Genomic DNA, 19,504 nt, shown 5'->3' with positions numbered 1-19,504 from the left:
AAACCAAACCTACCTCCAACTTGGCTTCTCACAGTTACTAGAGGCAGGCAGCCAAAGACAGGCAAACAAGGAGTACCAAATGCAAAATGAATCACACTACATTTGAGAAAAATTAAGACCAGGAAAGAACGAGACCATTCCTAACAAAACACTGTAAGAAAGCAAAGCAAATATAACAAACATAAGACTTCACTATTAGTAAAACTGCCTCCTCCCTGACAGACTGTTGTTTTATGTGGCCCCTTGACTCTCTTTTAAAAAGGATAGAATTCTCTGTGCATTGATATGACACCATCTCTACTAAATAATTCAAAAAAACAGAATACAGAATGGTAACATGCCACTATTTGTGTAAAGAAAGAAAATGTGTCTACATATGTTTGCATAGGCACAGAATGTATCATTTCATATAATTTATAAAATGAAAGATTTTATAAACACCCCTGGGAGAGAAAATGGGAAGCTAGGGGATGGTGCTGAAGAAAACTGTTTTATTTATCTATTCTTCTTATAACTGAATTTTATATTCTATGCATGCACTTTCTATTTAAAAAAATAAGTTACAAAAAGCAGGTGTGGAAATATTTAATAACAGACAAAATAGAATTCAATATGAAAAGCATTATGAGACAAAGGCAATTTTGAAAAATTGATAAAAGAACACTCCACTACAAATCATAAATCTGTGCATCTAACAATAGGTTCAAATTATATAAAACAAGTACTCTGAGAAATCCATAGAGAAACAGATAAATCCACAATGACAGAGAGACACTTCAACATACTTCTAGAAAGTGGTAAACCAAGTAGACAAAAATAATAGTTAACACTTACTTGGCACTTCTGTGAGTGGCACTGAACTATGCTTTTTCATGCATTATCTAAAGACTATAGAAAATGTTAATAGTATGACAAGTCATATACCATATACATGTACCATAAATACCTTTGTACCTGATAAACAGAGTATTTTTTCAGACATTTATTAGTCATTAAACACCACACATCAGACACCTGCCCCCCAACAACCACTACTACCACTGAAGTCAACACGGCTGGCTGGAGTACAATGAAATGAATCTCACTGATTTGGCAACAGCTTTTATGAAGACAAATTTGGCATTATGTGTCAAGTATCCATACTCTTTGACATAGGGTTTGTCTTTCTGATATTTATATCCTAAGTAAATAATCCAAATATGAGAGAAGCATATTAGAAACTCAAATGTCAAAATGAAAGGGAATGGTTAAGTATGGTATAACCATTCAATAGAGTATTATTCTGCCATTAACATGACATTTCATATAGTAACAGAGATGCTTGAAATGTTAAAGGAAAAAAAGCAGTATTAGATTATATGTTTTATGTAGCCGTTATTTAATGAACATATGTCACTTTTATGGTTAAAAAAAGTACAATCTTTAACATTCACTGTTGGCTGCATTTTGCTTTCGCATTCTTTTTCTAATTTTCTGTTCACAGTTAGCTATGCAAGAAATAGATACCTGCTGAAGTTACACCAACCTATACATTATTTTACAAGAGAACAGAAAAGCCCCAATTCACCAGTTCTCAGAGTCCATGGCCATGGTGGCTGCTTTTCTATAATACAGTACAGCATAAAGAGACTTTATTTGGGCAAGCTAAATATCCATTAACTTAGACATGAACATTTTTGGGGGGTTCCTAAAGTGGAGTCAAATTCGGCCAAGATGCAGTGGAAAACTGTGCACACAGCAACGACTCCCAGATATGGTGAAACTGCATTTGCAGCCTCTATTTAGTAGTTAAATATAATTATTCTTACCTACTTATTAATACTTAAAATTTGGTAGTTACTTTAAGGGGCAAAATTGGAGCAAGTTTTTTTTTTTAGGGAAATTAATTCCTTATTTGATGCTAAAAATGTTTTTTAAAAAAAACCTCTTAGAATCAAACATTTATTAATACTCTTTTTAAAAAAATTAGGTCCAAAAGACTCAGCCCAGATCAGCACTGAAGTTATATCAAGAATTAAGTTTGCTTCATGCCAACGAGCTGCTCCTCAGCAGGGGCTGGTTTTGCTACCTGAGGAGTGACAATCACTCTGTTGTGTACACAAGAGAGCTGGACGGCACAGACAGAGTCTTACTCATGGTTCTGAATTTTGGAGAATTATCAGTGCTAAATCTAAAGGAAATGATTTCAAATATTCCCACAAGAGTGAGGATAAAGTTAAGTACCAATTCTGCCTACAAAGGCCGTGAAATTGATACACATGCCATTACACTGGACAAAGGAGAAGGACTCATCCTTGAATACAATACGAAGAATCTCCTTCATCACCAAACAGCTTTCAGAGACAGATGTTTTGTTTCCAACCGGGCGTGCTATTCCAGTGCACTCAACATACTGTACAACTCGTGTTAGGCACCTCTACGAAAGAGATGAAGACGTGGGCATTCTGTTCTATTCTAAGCATTTGCAGTAACTTCACGTTACTGCAGACTGCCGGGTAAACTTTATGAACAGTCATTAATTCTTAGATATTTCTGTAGCTTGAATGTAAATGCTTTAGGAAGGGTTCTCAAATGTTTTTTCAAGAATAATAAAATGTTTAAAGAAAACTGTCACTTGCAGGAACTTGTAACTTTTTTGAGACAGCATCAATTAGAGATGAACTGAGCACCTCAGGACTCCCGATTATTAGAAAGATCTAATGAATTTTAAGAATGTTATCTTCTTCCATAAAATGCGGGTACAGAAACTGGGTGATGACTTACTGCCACAGTACCTAAAAATGTTCACTAGCAACGAGGCAAAACCTTGGTTTGTAAACCATTCAAAGAAAATTGTAGTAAATAAAACAAAGCTGTTCTGATGGGGGAAGGGGGCAGTTTCTGCTGTCACCAATCCTTCTCTATGTCCTACAGAGCATGATTTGAAAACTACTTTCCTAGGTTAAGGGGCATGTGCATCAATGGAGACAACAGTATAAGTGAGCTGGATACTAAACAAAATTTGGATGGAGAAGCAAATATAAAAAAATTATTTACCAACTTAAAAAACTCACTTTTCTTAACACAGCTGGCAATACGACTATGAAATATTTCAGTGTTTCCAGTTCCCACTGAATGTAGCATTTCAGAATTTTAGATATTTCTTGAGATTCTCAAAAACACTGGTGCTGTCGAGTCCAAGTTCCTCATACAGGAATTTAATTTGGGCTGTAATCTAAAAGAAACACATTTAAAAAAAAACTAGAGAGAAGGGCTTTGTGGTAAAACTCCAGTGTTCAAGTCTCTCCTTGTCCATCCATTTTCACCCAACCCGGAAGCCAGCAATTTATGGCAAGGGTATTTGTTATTTGGGACAGAGGCAGAAAGCTCCCAAAATTAAGATTCAATTACTTTCTCTAAGAGAACTCACTTATCAAGTACAAGAGAGAAACTTTTCTTTTTATTGACTCTGCATTCCTCCTTCCCCTGTCGGGTCTCAGCCACAGACCTGACAGCTGGTGAAGAAGCTGGCATGAACCCTGCTGGGACCACTGAAAGGCTGAGTATAACACATCACTGCCTGGGGATTTGTCAACTTAGAGGGCCTTGATAACATACCTTTTTGTGAGAATCCTCAATCACATGATTGCCTCCAGGCTGAATATCTAAAGTAATATTGGGGGCTTGATAGCCTGAAAGAGTTAACATATTAAACGATTAGAAGGTTTTGGGCCGACTGAGACCCACCCATTTCACCCCTCTCCTTCCAAGTACTCTATTAAAATAATAGTGAAGGACAAAGGCATAAACCACCACCAACAACAAAGAGAGGGAAGAGGGCAAGCAGCAGCAAAGAAATTTCTGAAACAGGAAAAGCAGGAGGACCAGAGGCTGAGGAAGTGGGATGGAAGAGACTGTAGGGACACACAGAGAAGGCTGTAACCTAGGAGGAAGCCAATAGGTCGTAAAGAATCTGTGAGCCTTGTGACCTGAAACACCGACTACAGCAATGGGTGAGGATGAGACATGGAACTGAACACAGGGGCAAATGTTTGAAAACTTGTTTGTGGGTTCTTCCCACTCTGAGCTCAGAAGGTATTGGCATGTCTTGGTAAGGAAAGAAGGTAAGAGTTCTCGTCTAATAAAATTGAAAGATCTAGAGAAAATTAAAGCAGCTAGTTTGGGCACTGAAGCTCCAGAGCAAAAACTTCAGAATTTGTTTTTTATAGGTTCCCAAGAATAATGGCTCAATTAATTTTGCTGAATGAATGATTGCATGATAGTATACCTCCACGTTATGTCTGGTATTTCAATTTACTTCTTCTTTGTGCCTTGCCTATCTTATTCTAATAACATCCTTTGAAAAGGGGCAAGGCAGTTATAGTTATTACATTTGCTTCAACTGCATAATCAACATGGGCAAAACAATGGTTTGTCTAAAATCAGGGGCAGATGATTTGGTGTGCAGCATAAATGTACTATTCTGAGCAGTACATTGAAGGCAATAGTCCATCTCTTACCTTCGCCAGTGTCCTTAGCATGCTCTGCGATGGCTTCCTTGAGTTTCTCAGTATAGCTTACAATTCCTCTCAGAGGTACACGTTCGTCATTTTCATAAGCTGTGATGTGGATCGAAGGATAATGCTGAAAGAAAACACATGTATAAAGAATCTGTATTATTCCTCATGGTCCCTTTCTACCTTATGGATTATAAAAGGTAATTCCCTCCATTTTTTTTCTCTCTGTGCTAGATGTTTTTTTCTAATTTGATATTCTTGAGAGATTTATAGCATTACAATTCTAGACTACGTGTTACCTGGAATCATCTTTTCTTGAATAGTGAGACCTTAATCTAATCTAATGGAGTACGAGCCGAGATGGGGCTGAAAGGTGTTTTGAGTGCTACAAGGACAATCAATCTAAGATCTTAACTGAATTCTTGCTTCAGCTCAGGTAAATATTCTTTTGATTATTTTCTCTTATCACTTCATGACAGTAGTTTATCAAAGCTGTCTTTCACTACCTGAGGTTTAATATTTTGATAGGGACAGTAACATTTGATGTAGTTCTTGTGTTTTTCATCAGATGAAGGATTCCCCCATTCTTCTAATTCTTCCAATGTCAGAGGAAGTGTAGTGTCCATCATGGTGTTGAGAACATCCAAGAAAGGTGCCTGAAAAAAAAGCCAAAGGAATTTAAACTTCAGTTAACAAGCTGGTAAAATGAGTTTCAGAAAAATACTATACTTTATGAATATACATGCTGACATGAGAATAAAGCTCAAGAAGGAATGCACATTCCCAGGAGCCAGATTAATTAGCCAGTCTATCACCAGGGCCTGTGATGTAATTGGCTTTTAAGGTATTCAAACTCCTTAAATGGCATAAGGGTTATTTTCTAATTTCACAATTTTTGCTTTTAGTTTTGTGTCTTTTATTCATATATGTGTATGTCTGTGTGTGTGTGTGTGTATATATATATTTTTTGCAGAAACTCAGTTGACCATATCATGCTGTTTGTATTTTTTATTTATTTATTTTTACTGAAGTATAGTTGATGTACAATGTTATGTTAGTTTCTGGTGTGTAGCCTAGTGATTCAATTATATATAAAAGTATATATATATACTTTTTCATTATAGGTTATTACAAGCTATTGAATATGGTTCCCTGTGCTATACAGTAGGACCTTGTTTATCTATCCTATATATAGTAGTTTGTATCTGCTACTACTTCTTCCAAACTACTACTCTCCCCTCCTTTCCCATTTGGGTAACTGTAAGTTTGTTTTCTATGTCTGTGAGTCTGTTTCTGCTTTGTAAATAAGTTCATTTGTGTCATTTTTTTGTAGAGTCCACGTATAAGTCGTACCACATATTTGCCTTTCTCTGACTTACCTCACTTAGTATGATGATCTCTAGGTCCATCCATGATGCTGCAAGTGGCATTTTATTTCATTTTTTTTTTATGACTAAGCAGCATTCCACTCTACGTATATACCACAACTTCTTTATCCAATCATCTGTCGATGGACATTTAGGTTGTTTCCATGTCTTGGCTATTGTACATGGTGCTGCTATGAACACTGGGGTGCATGTATCTTTTTGAATTAGAGTTTTCTCCAGGTATATGCCCACGAGTGGGACTGCTGGATCATAGGGTAAGTCTATTTTTAGTTTTTTTAAGGAATCTCCGTTCTGTTTTCCATAGTGGGTACACCAAACTACATTCCCACCAGCAGTGTAGGAGGGTTCCCTTTTCTCCACACCTTCTCCAGCACTTATTGTTTGTGGACTTTTTGATTATGGCCATTTTGGTGGGGGTGATACCTCACTGTAGTTTTGATATGCATTTCTCTGATAATTACCAATATTGAGCATCTTTTTATGTGCCTATTGGCCATATGTATGTCTTCTTTGGAGAAATGTCTATTTAGGTCTTCTGCCCATTTCTTCACTTGGATTGTTTGTTTTTTGGTTATTAAGTTGTTATGAGCTGTGTGTACCTTGGAAGTTAAGCCCCTGTAGGTCACATCATTTTCATGTATTTTCTCCCAATCCATAGGTTATCTTTTTGTTTATAGTTTCTTTTGCTGTGCAAAAGCTTATGTTTAATTATGTCCCATTTGTTTATTTTTGCTTTTATTTCTATGGCCTTGGTAGACTGACCTAGGAGAACACTGTTACAATTTATGTCAGAGAAATGTTTTGCCTGTGTTCTCTTCTAGGAGACTTATGTCTTGTCTTACGTTTAAGTCTTTAAGCCAGTTGGAGTTTTTGTATATGGTGTGAGGGAGTGTTCTAACTTCACTGATTTACATGCGGCTGTCCAGCTTTCCCAGCACCTCTTGCTGAAGAGACTGTCTTTTCTCCATTGTATATTCTTGCCTCCTTTATCAAAGATTAATTGACTGTAGGTGTGTGGGTTTATTTCTGGACTCTCTATTCTGTTCCACCTATGTACGTCCGTTTTTTTGTGTGCCAATAACACGCTGTTTTGATTACTGTAGCTTTATAGTATTGTCTGAAGTCTGGGAGGCTTATGCCTCCAGCCTTGTTGTTGTTCTTCAGAACTGCTTTGGCTATTCTGGGTCTTTCCTGATTCCATATAAATTTTAAGATTATTTGTTCTAGTTCTGTGAAAAATGTCCTGGGTAATTTGATAAGGATTGCATTAAATCTGTATATTGCTTTGGGTAATATGTCAATTTTAACAATATTAATTCTTCCAATCCAAGAGCATGAGATATTCCATTTCTTTAAATCATCTTTAATTTTCTTAATCAATGTTTTATAGTTCTCAGTGTATTTCAGCTCCTTGGCCAGGTTTATTACTAAGTTTTTTTAATGCAATTAAAAACTTTTTTTTTTTTTTTTTTTACTTTCCTCTTCTGGTATTTCACTGTTAAGTGTATAGAAATGCAAGAGATAGATGTATGTTAATCTTGTATTCTGTTACCTTGCTGAATTTGTTTATCAGCTCTAGTAGTTTCTGTGTTGGAGACTTTAGGGTTTCCTATACATACATATATTTTATATAAAAGTAATAAATGTGGCCACTTCACATCCATTAGGCTGCTATTAAAAAACAAAAAATAACAAGTGTTGACAAGGATGTGGAGAACCTGGAACACCTGTGCACTGTCAGTGGGGGTGTAAATGGTATAGTATGTTGTTTCTCAAAAAATTAAACTTAGAATTACCATATGATCTTGCAATTCTATTTCTAGGTATATATCCCAAAGAAATGAAAGCAAGGTCTTAAAGATTATAGTATCTCTGTTTGTAGCAGCATTATTTACAATATTCAAAAGGTGGAAGTAAATCAAGTGTTTACTGATGGATGAATGGATAAGCAAATTATATATAAATACAATGAAACAATGAAATTCAGCCTTAAAAAGTATGAAATTCTGACACATGCTATAACACAATGGACCTTGAGGACATTATCTAAGTGAAATAAACCAGTTACAAAAAAACATGTATTGTATGAGTCCATTTATATAGGAGGTACTTCAGAATAGTCAAATTCATAGAGACAGAAACTAGAATGGTGGTTCCCAGGAGTTGGGGGAAGGGGAACTAGGGAGTTGCTATTTAATGGGTACAGAGTTTCAGTTTTGCAAGATGAATAGTTATGGAAACTAGCTGGAAAACAATGTGAATGTACTAAACACTACTCAACTCTACACTTAAAAAGAGTTAAGATGGTAAATTTTACGTTACCTTATCACAATTAAAAATTAAAAATAAAATCTCAACAACACATGAATAAACTCAGTTGGACACTTTACATTAAAAAAAGATAATAAATGCTAACTGAAGAAAATCTGGAAAATATCCTAGTTGAAAGAAGAGAAAATCACTCACTGGCTTATAACCAGTGTTAGAACATGTAATAAAATGGCAGCTGCCTTATAATCTGTTACCATATATACTACTTTCTCTTGTATCAACATTAAGTAAGTACAGTGTCCAAATGTAATTCTTTTTGGCTGCCTAGCATCTTAGTTCTTTTTTGCCTTTAGAGTATCCCTAACTTTATGAGACAGAGACTGCCTCTCACTGTGGAGGTGCTGTAATACATGCCAGACAGTTCCCTTTCCCAGCTTCCCCTCAGAGTGAGAGGAGCCATGTGACTCAGGTTTACCAGACATAATGTGCTGCAAACTTTGAATTAATTGTTGATTATTTAGGTTAAATCCAGTTCTTCACTATTGTAAGCCAATGTGGGATAAATAAATGTCCTTACACATACAGCTCTTACTATTTCCTTTCTGATTTCGACAAGTCAGTTATTTCTAGAAGTCAAAGGTATTTGCATTTTCTTTATACTGTAATTCTGCCATTATTATCTTTGTACACAGGGTTTATTTTTTCCTTATATACTTAATTTTCTATTAAAAATAGATTTACAGATCACGATTATTTAACACTAATTTACTTTAATACAAGCACACAGTGTATACCGCTCACTCTCAAAATAAAAAAACCTGAAAATAATTTATTCTCTCCATCCTAGTGACTGTCTTCTAGAGCATCTACCGTAGAAGAACAAAAATTGCCGCCCCCAAATTATTTCAAGCTGAAAACAATCAAGGCCCAAAAGACTCAGGAAGAAACTCTGACCTTGTCCTGAACTGCCTGAAGAATTCAGATAGAGGAATAGAGCCATCGGCAGATAGTGCATGTGGGCTAGGTATAGTGGGGGGACAGAGATCAGAGTCCACTTTGTGTCCCAAGGTCTCTGCATAGACCAGCAAACGTTTGTTTACCAAACACTTGCTTTCCATCTCCATGTGAATTGCCTTCCATCCCGTGAAGTCCCAAATCAAACCCCAACGTCTTCTTTAGCTGAAGATGGTGTTTAAGGTGAAAACTCCGGCCTTTTTGGTGAGTTACTCAGTTTTACTGGGGCTTTACCATGTATACATATTATTACGCTCTTGCTTGACTTTTCTCCTGTAAATCTATCTCATGTCAACTTAATTCTTAGACCAGCGAGAAGAACCTAGAAGGGAAGAGGAAAATTTCTTCCTCCCTGACACTAGCCAGGAAGCAGGAGAATGATGGAGGAAATGAGCTGCTATAATACAACTTCATATTTCAATTAAAGTACAGAAGTACTACCCCTAAAGACTGTTAATAAGAATGGAGGATCTGAAAATAGAGAGCTCCTAAACCCAAGACTGAAATGTTGGTCAGTAAACGTCCAAGGATTTCACACATTCCAGAGTCAGTGTGCTCTGTCTGACTTCCTGGATCTGGTGTGTCATATATGCTTTGTCTCTTTCCCTCCAACTCTGAATGTTCTTACAAATAAAAAATGATCAATAGGAATAGCCATTAATATCTTTCAGTGGAAATTCTTAAAAATTAATAAAGAACACTGTCAGGGAAGTTCTCCTGGGGGTATAATTCTGTGTTTAAAATGTACAAGCTTTGTTATACTCCTATGCTATGGTAAAAACTGTAACAGAAATTTTTTCTTAGAGCATCTATGGCTTCACACTTCCCTATTCTGTAAACAATGGAGACAGAGTACTTACCTCCAAAGTCACAGCTCTCAGCAGCTCTGGATTAGAATTACACAATGCTCCCACAAGCACCCCTCCAGCACTGAAAGCAGTCAGGGTTGTTAGACTTGGCTGAGAAAAGCCTTGGTCATGAAGCGTCTTAATGCAAGCCTCTAAGTCAGCAAGGCCATTGAGTTTTTTAGTTAGACGGCCATCAGCGTGCCACTGGAGGCCTAATTCACCACCTCCCCTGAAATTAAAGGGCAAAAAAGTTTTAGTGTTAAAGAAATATTCACGATATAAGTCAGGGTCAGCAAACTACGGCCTATGGGCTAAATTTACCCAGAAGCCAGTTTTTGTATGGCCCTAGTGCTAAGAAGGATTTTTACATTTTTAAAGGTTGGGAGAAAAAAGTACCAACCAGGTATATGCAACAGAGACCACATTTGGCTTGCAAAGTCTAAAATGTTTACTATTTAGTTGTTCAGAGAAAAAGTTTGCCAACCCTTGACATAGGCAATCAAAATCTGATTCAACAAATATGCTTTGAGTGTCTGCTTACTATTGCCCAGGCATTGTGCTAAATATATGCTTTAAAAATATGCATAAGCAAAAATCCTCTGTCCTGGAGATAATTTGTGGGAAAAGTAAAGAGCTTCCAAGCAATGTGGTCACTGCTATGACCTGAGACCAGAGAACATCCACCTGTCAGGTTAGGGGTAAATACAGGAGGCAGGAACATGAACGCTTAAGGAGTCTTGAAGGAAGAATGTGAGTTCCTAGAAGGACAAAGAACAGGAAGGCATCAAGACAGCACGTGCAAGGGCACAGAGGGGAAAGAGGCTGTCATCTGAAAGGATGTAGTAAGGCTGAAAGTGTAGGATGTGCGTGGCTGGAGAACAGGACGTGTTTGGGGAGTGATGACAAATGCCACTATGAAAATAAGCCAGATCATTAGGAGGTTAAAAACTATACTGAGGTATTTAGATTTTACTGAGATAACGGGGAAGTGGTGAAGAATTTGAAGCAGAAACATGAAACACTATTTGTTTCTTGAAAACAGCTAAAATAAAATGGAAGTTAGAGTGGAAAAAAAGGAGTCCAGCTTAAGAGGCTATTTTAGAAAAACCTAAACTCAGGAGAATTAAATGGAAATAATAATGTAAGTAAGTTCAGAGATTTGTATATCTATTCTAAAAATCCTGAAAATCTGGTGTAAAATCCTAAAATCTACTCATTTGCTTTTGGGATTAATTAATCTGTTACTGAATCAGGTTCTACCAGCACAGGTGTAAGGATACACAAATTCAACAATACAAATGAGAAAATAAACTTCCGCTCCCCAGTATACTGTCATACTGTACATGTCACAATGCTCCAGCACTCACATGCCAGGTAAGATGTGTTGACTCACCGAACATGACAATATGCTAGTATCCATCCATCATCCACCAATACCCGCCTTTCAGGCCTGAAATTCATTTTCAAATCCATTCCATAAGCTCCATATACATGTACTAGGAGAGGTTTCTTCTGTAAGTCTTCAGAATCCATTTTATGGAAAACAGTCATTGGCACCAATTTTCCATCCTGGAAATGAAGATTTACTATGTGTGCTAAGAAGTCGTTTGAAATAGTTTTATTCCCAATTTTACGTGCTGCTTATTTAATTAAGACAAAAGAGTCATGGTCTGTAAAAATCCATACCCTTAATTTTCAGCTACTTTGCCAACCTAAATTAGTAACTAGAATAGAGCAGCAAGACTCTGGCTTGAAAACAGCTTATTAAATGCAGATTTTCATGACAGTAAAGTGATTTTAAAGAGTTCTTCACTACTCTGTATAACTGAAACTGTTTTCTTTCAGGACAAGCCAAAATACCTATTATCAAGGTTAGATATACTAGCATAGCATTCTTCCTATATCTCAGGCTACATAGTGCCATTTCTCATCTTTGAATAGTTACATATGTGCTAACTAAAAAAGTTTGAACAACTCAGTTTTCTTCACTCAATAGTCAGAATTCTCAACTATTAAAACCTGAAATCTCTTACTGACCTAACACCCACCCACATCCTCTTCAAAGACCTATTTAACTTTATTTTAAAAATGTATAAAAGAGGTTTAAGTTCTATAAATTTTAACACCTAAATTATTTTTAGGGCAAGTAAGTATTCCCCAACGTAATTCACATTCAATTGACTGAACCTAGGCAGTCTCTGGACAGACAAAATTAAGACAATCTGAACTACCTCTGACCTACCTCTGACCTTCCTTGCCACAGAAAAAGGGTAGAAAAGTTGGTTCTCACTCCACTTACAGAAACTAATGAAATAGCAGTTTACATAAGGAAAATAATATAACCAGGCCACTCTCCCTATTTTTTTTCATTCTCATTTTGAAAACTTCACTTTGGGGCACTAGAGTGTTATCAAATAAGGAAGAACTCTTCTCATTCTTTATTATGTTTAACTTGTTATGACAGTGTAACTGAATTTTCACTTCTCAGATTCATTCTTATAAAATGATGTAGATTAATTTCTATAAAATAATCTAGTTGTTTTTATCTTCCTGCCTCCTTCCCAACTTCAGTTGAATAAGCAGAGAAAAAACTTGCTGGTTGAAAATTTAGGAGAAGGAAGAGGTAAGGATGTAGCAAATCCCGTGATGGCCTGAATCCTAGAGTTGGTCAGCAGTGCAAAGACCCCTGTGAAGTTACCGCAGCTTCCCTTTGGCAGTTGCTTCCCTTCTTCCGCAGTATGTAAAGGATCTCTTGGCTCTCCAAGAGCTTAGCTTCACTGTTCTTTCCATTTGGGGCATAATAATTACAACATTTTGGTAGATTGGTATAAAGCCCATGTTTGTAAATAAAACAAAGCTTAAACATATGTATTTTGTTGACAAAAAAAAAAAAATCTGGAAGGCGATAACACTAAAAATGATTAATTCTATGAGGTACAGCAAATGGGACTGAAGAATAGTCATTTAAACTTTATACCTTCTATATTTTTAAGCATGTATTGCTTTTGTAATATAAAAATAATCTTTGCTTAAAGATATTAAAATAAAATGACCTTAAAGAAAAAACTCATAAGTAAAAAAGGCTTGTCTCAATACATTTCTTGTCAGCACATGTGAAATTATCTGATATATGATGTGCTAAGGTCTGAAAATCCCTTAAATTCAAGGCCACCATTTATATTAGTTCCTCTCTTGCACAAATTTTCTTTTCTATTTACTACCTCCCCAACCTCCTACTCCGCTGGACAATCTCCCCTCTTTTAGTCTACACTTTTGGCCATACTATTCTCCTTTACACTTCTTTTTTTTTTTTTTTTAATTTATTTATTTATATTTTTTGGCAGGGGGGCAGAGGTAATTAGGTTTACTTATTTATTTTTAGAGGAGGTACTGGGGATTGAACCCAGGATCTTGTGCATGCTGAGCAGGCGCTCTACCACTTGAGCTATATCCTCCCCCTACACTTCTTGAATGCGCCATTTCTTCCTCAATTCAGAGCCTCTGCACAGAACAGAATCTCCCTTCCTCCTTTCTAGCTTAACTCTTGATCATCTTAGAGGTCTTACCTGATATGTTACTTCCTCAGAGAAGCTGTCCCCAGTCTCTCCAGACCAGGCAAGGTCCCTATTTACCAGATGTTTGTACTCAGTACGTCTTCTTTTGCAGCAATTAGCACATTAGTAATTATTTCTTCAAAATCTGGCAGCTTCTCCACTAGATTTAAGCTCCACAAGGGCAGGGACTGTATTAGTCTTGTTCACTCTAGTCAGTTGCTTACCACCTTCATAATTTTTGCCATAACTGTAAACGAACTTTGATTATTTTTTCTTTAAACTAACTTTTAATACTCAAATATACACAACACATGAAATCAAGGGCTTCATGTCCTGGTTATAAATTTTCTAATCCATGTTAAAATAAATGCATGAGTATTAAAGTTAAAAACAAAGTCCATGTACCCCTTAAAATCACTTGGGTCTTGCTATGGAATGTGAGATCCACTTTACAAAACTATGCTAATGTAATCCCAGCAACTGCACAGTCCTGGACAAATGGTATGCTTTCAATAAACGGGGGCTGACAGCGTGGGTTACAAAGACTCACCTTGCTTTTGGCTTCTAAACGTAAAACACGGCTAGTCTTTGTGATCGGGTCTTCATGCCCAGTTTCCTCAAACAGTTTGCCTTCTGCAAACTTGTATGTGTAATATTTAGGCGGGCGTATTGGAGAGCAGAGCTGAAAGGGGCAGTTCTTTGGGTCTGAATTTGTATCCATTATGAATCCACAGGCCCAAGGAGGGAGCTGAGGAAATAAAAAAGTTATTTTTTATTCTTTATCTAGACAGTAAGTATTCACTAAATTTCTGGGTCTGCTCCAAACAAGATGATTTGGACATCGAGTTTTTTTTTTTTAACTCCACTATCACTTAATGCCTCATTTAAGGATTACTTTAGCACAATAAAAACATTTCAAGTAAAAAATGAAAACTTAGTTAAACTAATGACCAATAAAATAAACTAAGGAAAAATTACAGGAAAATGGTTTTTCATGATTCTGGATCTGCTAGAAATCTCCTTTAATAAGTCTATTTTGGGGTATATAAACTTGGGCAATGAAACAGCAAAAGATTAAGAATAATAGCAAATCAAATAGTAACTCCAGAACCAAGACATCTCTTAAGATCTCTGTTCTTATAGAACATGAAATCTCTCACATGTGTTTTTAATAATTTACCCAGCAGCCCTAACTCTACTGCCCCGACAGCCACAGTGATGACAGTTATTATTCCAGGGCTACAAACTGGCTCAGCAGCACTAAAGCATTTACAATTTGTTTTTAACTTACTTCCCAGGCTAACCATTGTGCAGAACAAAACCTTTCCTGCACATCCACTCTGAGAGACTCACAGCTATTATGATTAAGATTCTTAACTTTAAGAAAAAAAGGAAAGAAATCAAAATTTATTCTTTAAAAGCAGCAGGGTCCAGCCTCAAGCCTTCACTAACATCCTTCTTACAACCTTTTAAAGAACTCTAGTAAGCAGGCTGACAGTATGTTAGAAATGGTACTAAGAGTCAGAACATTAAAAGAAAATTGCCTTTCTTTTCCTGAGTAATTGTAGAAAGAGCAAATTCCTTATAAAATCAGAGGTCTTGGCATAGCAACGTCACTGGTGGGCACTATTGAGAAAGGGTAGGTGGGGGATGTGTGCATAAAGAGTGTATGTACCATTTAACCTGCAGAAACTACATATAGCCAAAGAGCTTATGTTCACATAGCAAATTTCTTGTAATTAATCCAAAGAATCCACTGCCCTGAAACATTAAGGACATACATTTGTAATGTCTCTCTAAAAGAGTTCCTTATTTACTCTCCTCAGATTGAGGATTATTTTCAAGGATAATTTGTTTATTTAAATACAAGCCATATTATACTAAGTGAAGTAAGTCAGAAAGAGAAAGACAAATACTGTATGATATCACTTATATGTGGAATCTAAAAAATACAATAAACTAGTGAATATAACAACAACAACAACAAAGCAGACTCACAGGTATAGAGAATAAACTAGTGCTACCAGTCAGGAGAGGCTGGAGGGACAACATGGGACAGGGAGCGGGAGGTACAAAGTATTAAGTATAAGACGGACTCAAGGATGTATTGTACAACATGGGGAATATAGCCAATATTCTGTAATAACTGTAAATGGAAGGTAACCTTTAAAAATTATATAAAAATTAAAACAAAACAAAAAATATATATAAATAAATACAAGCCATAATTGGAAAGAAAAGTGTAATCAAGAAAGTTGGGAAATCTGGTAGCATAAATGAAATGAGTAAACTGAGACCTTATTGAGAAAAAACAGAAAAAGCATTGCTACTAACCTTACGAGATGTTCAGTCTGAGGGCATAAGGCTCCTCAGCCCACAGGAGCACAACTTTTTCTCTCCCTTAAAACAGTTTCCATGTGACTCATGCAGTAAGCTTAGTTTCTGACTAAATGGTTCCAATAAATCAGAAAGTCTTTTGGATGTATTTCTTAAACTAATGGGAGTGAGGTTAAAGTTTTAATTATAAAAAAAACTGATCCAAAGCTATGGACTTTTTAAAGTTTTTCCTGCTGATAAAGAACTAGGTATTAACTAACTCAAAGATACCTTAAGCTACCTTTCCTATTGAGATAAGCCTACAGTACCATCTATATATATTAATGGACAGCACCTGAGCAAAATTATAAATTGGCCAGGTAATAGGCAGATATTTCTTAGATATTTGAAACAGGTTTAGCTCAAGAATTATTGGCCTAGTCATGCAGACTCCTCTAAATGAATTGATGCTATTAGCATAAAATAAAATAGTTCCCAATTTGCTTAAATTAAATATCATAACCAATTAATATGTCATAACTTCTTTTCATGAAGGAAAAAAAAACATGACCAGGAAATACTGATGACATGATGACCAAGGATAGGAGGCAAGTATATTAAGGGATTTACATTTTTATTGCTGAGTTTGAGTTTACAAAGTTCTTTTAGTCAGTCAAGTGCTCCCTGGGCAGAGATGTTACATATAGAAATACTTTAAAATCCACTCACAGTATGGCTTAATGATTTTGTCCTCTGTATATGGCATTGTCTATGCGTATTAATCAGTGTTACCCAGTTCATAAAAAGGCTCTGATGTATAAAATTCTCTATAAGTAGCACCTGGTATATAATGTAGTATCTGATTATTCTATGTGATGATGACTAAGAACATCATACTTGGAACATCATAATAGCCACTACAGGTTGGAAAAGGTCAAATAAAGAAATAGAGGATACAGAAATAGAGGAGTAAATGAAAATATGATTTTGTTCTAATGAAACTTAAAACCATGGAAACTGAGGTTTATCATTAAAATACACAATACTTACAAAAATATAAAAGGTCGTATTTACTTAGAAGTTAAATCTTACAGCAAACTCATGACATTCCTAATTTTGACAGAATTTTATTATAATAAATGCATTGCTAAAAATTAAATATTTTCTCCCAGCCCTATTCTTATTATAGACTGCAATAAAAATAGATGCTCTGCCAGTTTCTGGATTGAGATGCCTGAATTTGGCATAAATTAGCAAGTGAAACGACACACTTTGAATCTAGTAGATGAAGGCAAGAAGAAAACTGCTAGAGTTAAAATCATCATTTTTGTTTTAGGACACCTAAACAGCCTTCTAATGCACCAGATTTTGTATTTCGAAATTTGATTTCATGAAGCAGAAGGAAAAATTTGGTTGTTTCATTTAGGCCTTCATTATTTCTTACTTACACCACTGTAATAATGTCAAAACTAATCTCCACGTCCCTTACTTCCTAGTGCTTTGGCATACTCTACCATGGCTGCCAGATAACCTTGTGAAGTATAGCTTGACTCCTCAAATTATTCCCCTGCCCCCAAACTTCAAATGTTCTGCTCTTCATAATTTATGCATAAATTCATCACCCTGACAGTTAAAACATATCAAATCATAGCTTCGTCCTCTAGAAATTTATTCTGCTTCCATAAAAATGAATTATTAACAGTTTCCTGAATATTTTCTGAACTTTTCAAGTTTAGGGCTTCACTTGATGAAGTTTCTCATACTATTCCCCTCCCTACACATCAAAATCCTATCTATCCTCTTTGGTTTATCTCAAATTCTACTCCCCCCAAAGCTTTCCTGTGCCCTCTTCCTTTCCTTTGGGCCCCACAGCACATTTTATGTTTTTGATACCACTATTTAAACCCACCTTATACCTATTCTTTGTGTATTAGTCTAATCTCATGATAAACTATTCTCCTTAACGTCAGATATTTTGTCCTGGTATCTTTCCATTCTAGAGTATTCAATACAGAACTCTGAACAAAGAAATTCAGTGAACATTCAGCGATTTACTGGAACTGCATTTTAACAAAAATTGTGATTAATACTGCAGTTAGGGAGGTATATGTGGTCTATGCTGGTTAATTGTCTCCATAACTCTTAATACATCAAGTGAAACAGAGGCCTCTCTTTTTCCCTCCAGTGCCTGTTATCTTAACTCACTCGTTAATGCTGCTTTAAAACTGGGCAATAATGTTACCATTCACCAATTTTAGCAAGTTCACTTCTGCAGGCAGATTATCTTTCCTGGCAGCCACCGGCAATATCAGTGGGTCAGCCTGCCGGGGAGATGTGCCAACCTTACAGCTGTGCGGTGGTGGAGAACTCTGCTACCTCATTGTTGAAAGAACTAAAGTTCACCCACTTCCTGCAGGTAAGAAAACTGGCAGAGATGATGCAGGCAAAGATGCAGCGGCAGAAACACAGCGGCATGACTACTATCCCTACTGAAGGTGGCAGGAGAGCAGGATGCAGTGCTTAGACACTAGCTGCCAAGTGGGCCTGAGTTATTACTACATCTGAAGTTGTAGAGATCTGTGATATATAGTTATGTAGAGAGAGAAATATAATAGCACTTAACTTGACTTCTGAAGTTCATGCTATAAGACAGTATTTTTAACTAAAAGTGCATTAAAAGCAAGGTCCCCTAAGTAATTCTGAAATAAACCTACTAAACCTGATAAAGACCCAATATGCTAAATTCCATTTGAATTAATTTCCTTTTAAGAAAAAGGACACTGTGATTATTCAAAATTTGGTGTTCTGTTAATTGCATGTATTGTGATTAACAGTATTATCTTTTGAAAATTAAGCATACCTTTAGAGACCGAACTGAATCATCAGCCAGACCAATCACATTAACATAAAGCAGATTGCTGTGCTTTAGGAATAGAACACAGTGATCCTTAAACATGTCCAGGTCGACAACTTTGGTATTTCTCTTCATTGTGAAAAATAAATCCCAATTCATAATAGCAGGGGTATCAGCTGCTGTTCTCATTAGCTGTATGGAACAAAATAGAAGACATCTAGGTACCAGAACATGGTGACTACCGCATCCTGAGAGAAAACCACTGGAAACCAGACCATACTAGTCAGTTTTATGAAGAGCTGAAGGAACTAACTCTGCACCAGGACTGAAGTGTGAATATTACTGTATGAATAAGCCCAGGCTAGCCTGTGGGGTGGGTATGGCCCAGTGCTTAGCTGACAGTCAACCAGTGGACATCTGAGTGAGAGTGCTGACAGCCAGTTGACTGTGGAACCATCAGTGAGCCTAACCAAGACCTGCAGAAGCACTAACTGCCTAACTGAGCTTAATCCTGACTCACAAAATCATGAGTTTATAAAAGTTTGTTAAGCCACTAAGTTTGGCTTTGATAACTGATACATACACAATAGACTATGCTTTCATTTACTAACCTTTTTAGGTACAATTAAAATATGAACAGGAATTAGCTCTAAGGGAAGAGAAATGGGATTGTTCATGCATAGGAAGGTAGCATCAATTTTTATACTTTACCCAATGCCTACAAAAACAATTAACTCTTAGAGCAAGTTGTTGATGTTAGTGT

At 36.2% G+C, this 19,504-nt stretch overlaps 2 protein-coding genes across 6 annotated transcripts in view; one reads left to right on the top strand and one right to left on the bottom strand.

Moving 5' to 3' along the window:
- Positions 1-2,613, top strand: part of SLC3A1 (solute carrier family 3 member 1) — a 36,237-nt gene extending 33,624 nt beyond the window's left edge. For all 3 annotated transcript variants that reach the window (XM_010997158.3, XM_010997159.3, XM_064494528.1), the window contains one exon: positions 1,970-2,613. In XM_010997158.3, the coding sequence (XP_010995460.1) occupies positions 1,970-2,410 (441 nt within the window). In that variant the 3' untranslated portion in view covers positions 2,411-2,613. The remainder of the gene's footprint in view (positions 1-1,969) is intronic.
- The window catches only part of PREPL (prolyl endopeptidase like), a 34,720-nt gene continuing 15,785 nt past the window's right edge, over positions 570-19,504 (bottom strand). For all 3 annotated transcript variants that reach the window (XM_010997163.3, XM_010997161.3, XM_010997164.3), the window contains 8 exons: positions 18,748-18,933; positions 14,122-14,319; positions 11,411-11,586; positions 10,030-10,246; positions 5,003-5,152; positions 4,500-4,623; positions 3,598-3,671; positions 570-3,214 (listed from right to left, as the gene is read on the bottom strand). In XM_010997163.3, the coding sequence (XP_010995465.1) occupies positions 3,125-3,214; positions 3,598-3,671; positions 4,500-4,623; positions 5,003-5,152; positions 10,030-10,246; positions 11,411-11,586; positions 14,122-14,319; positions 18,748-18,933 (1,215 nt within the window). In that variant the 3' untranslated portion in view covers positions 570-3,124. The remainder of the gene's footprint in view (positions 3,215-3,597; positions 3,672-4,499; positions 4,624-5,002; positions 5,153-10,029; positions 10,247-11,410; positions 11,587-14,121; positions 14,320-18,747; positions 18,934-19,504) is intronic.

This window comes from Camelus dromedarius, chromosome 15 (genome assembly GCF_036321535.1).
Source record: "Camelus dromedarius isolate mCamDro1 chromosome 15, mCamDro1.pat, whole genome shotgun sequence".
Classification (NCBI taxonomy): domain Eukaryota; kingdom Metazoa; phylum Chordata; class Mammalia; order Artiodactyla; family Camelidae; genus Camelus; species Camelus dromedarius.
The sequence above is the reverse complement of the archived record's forward strand: the minus strand, read 5'-3'. Positions and strand labels throughout refer to the sequence as shown.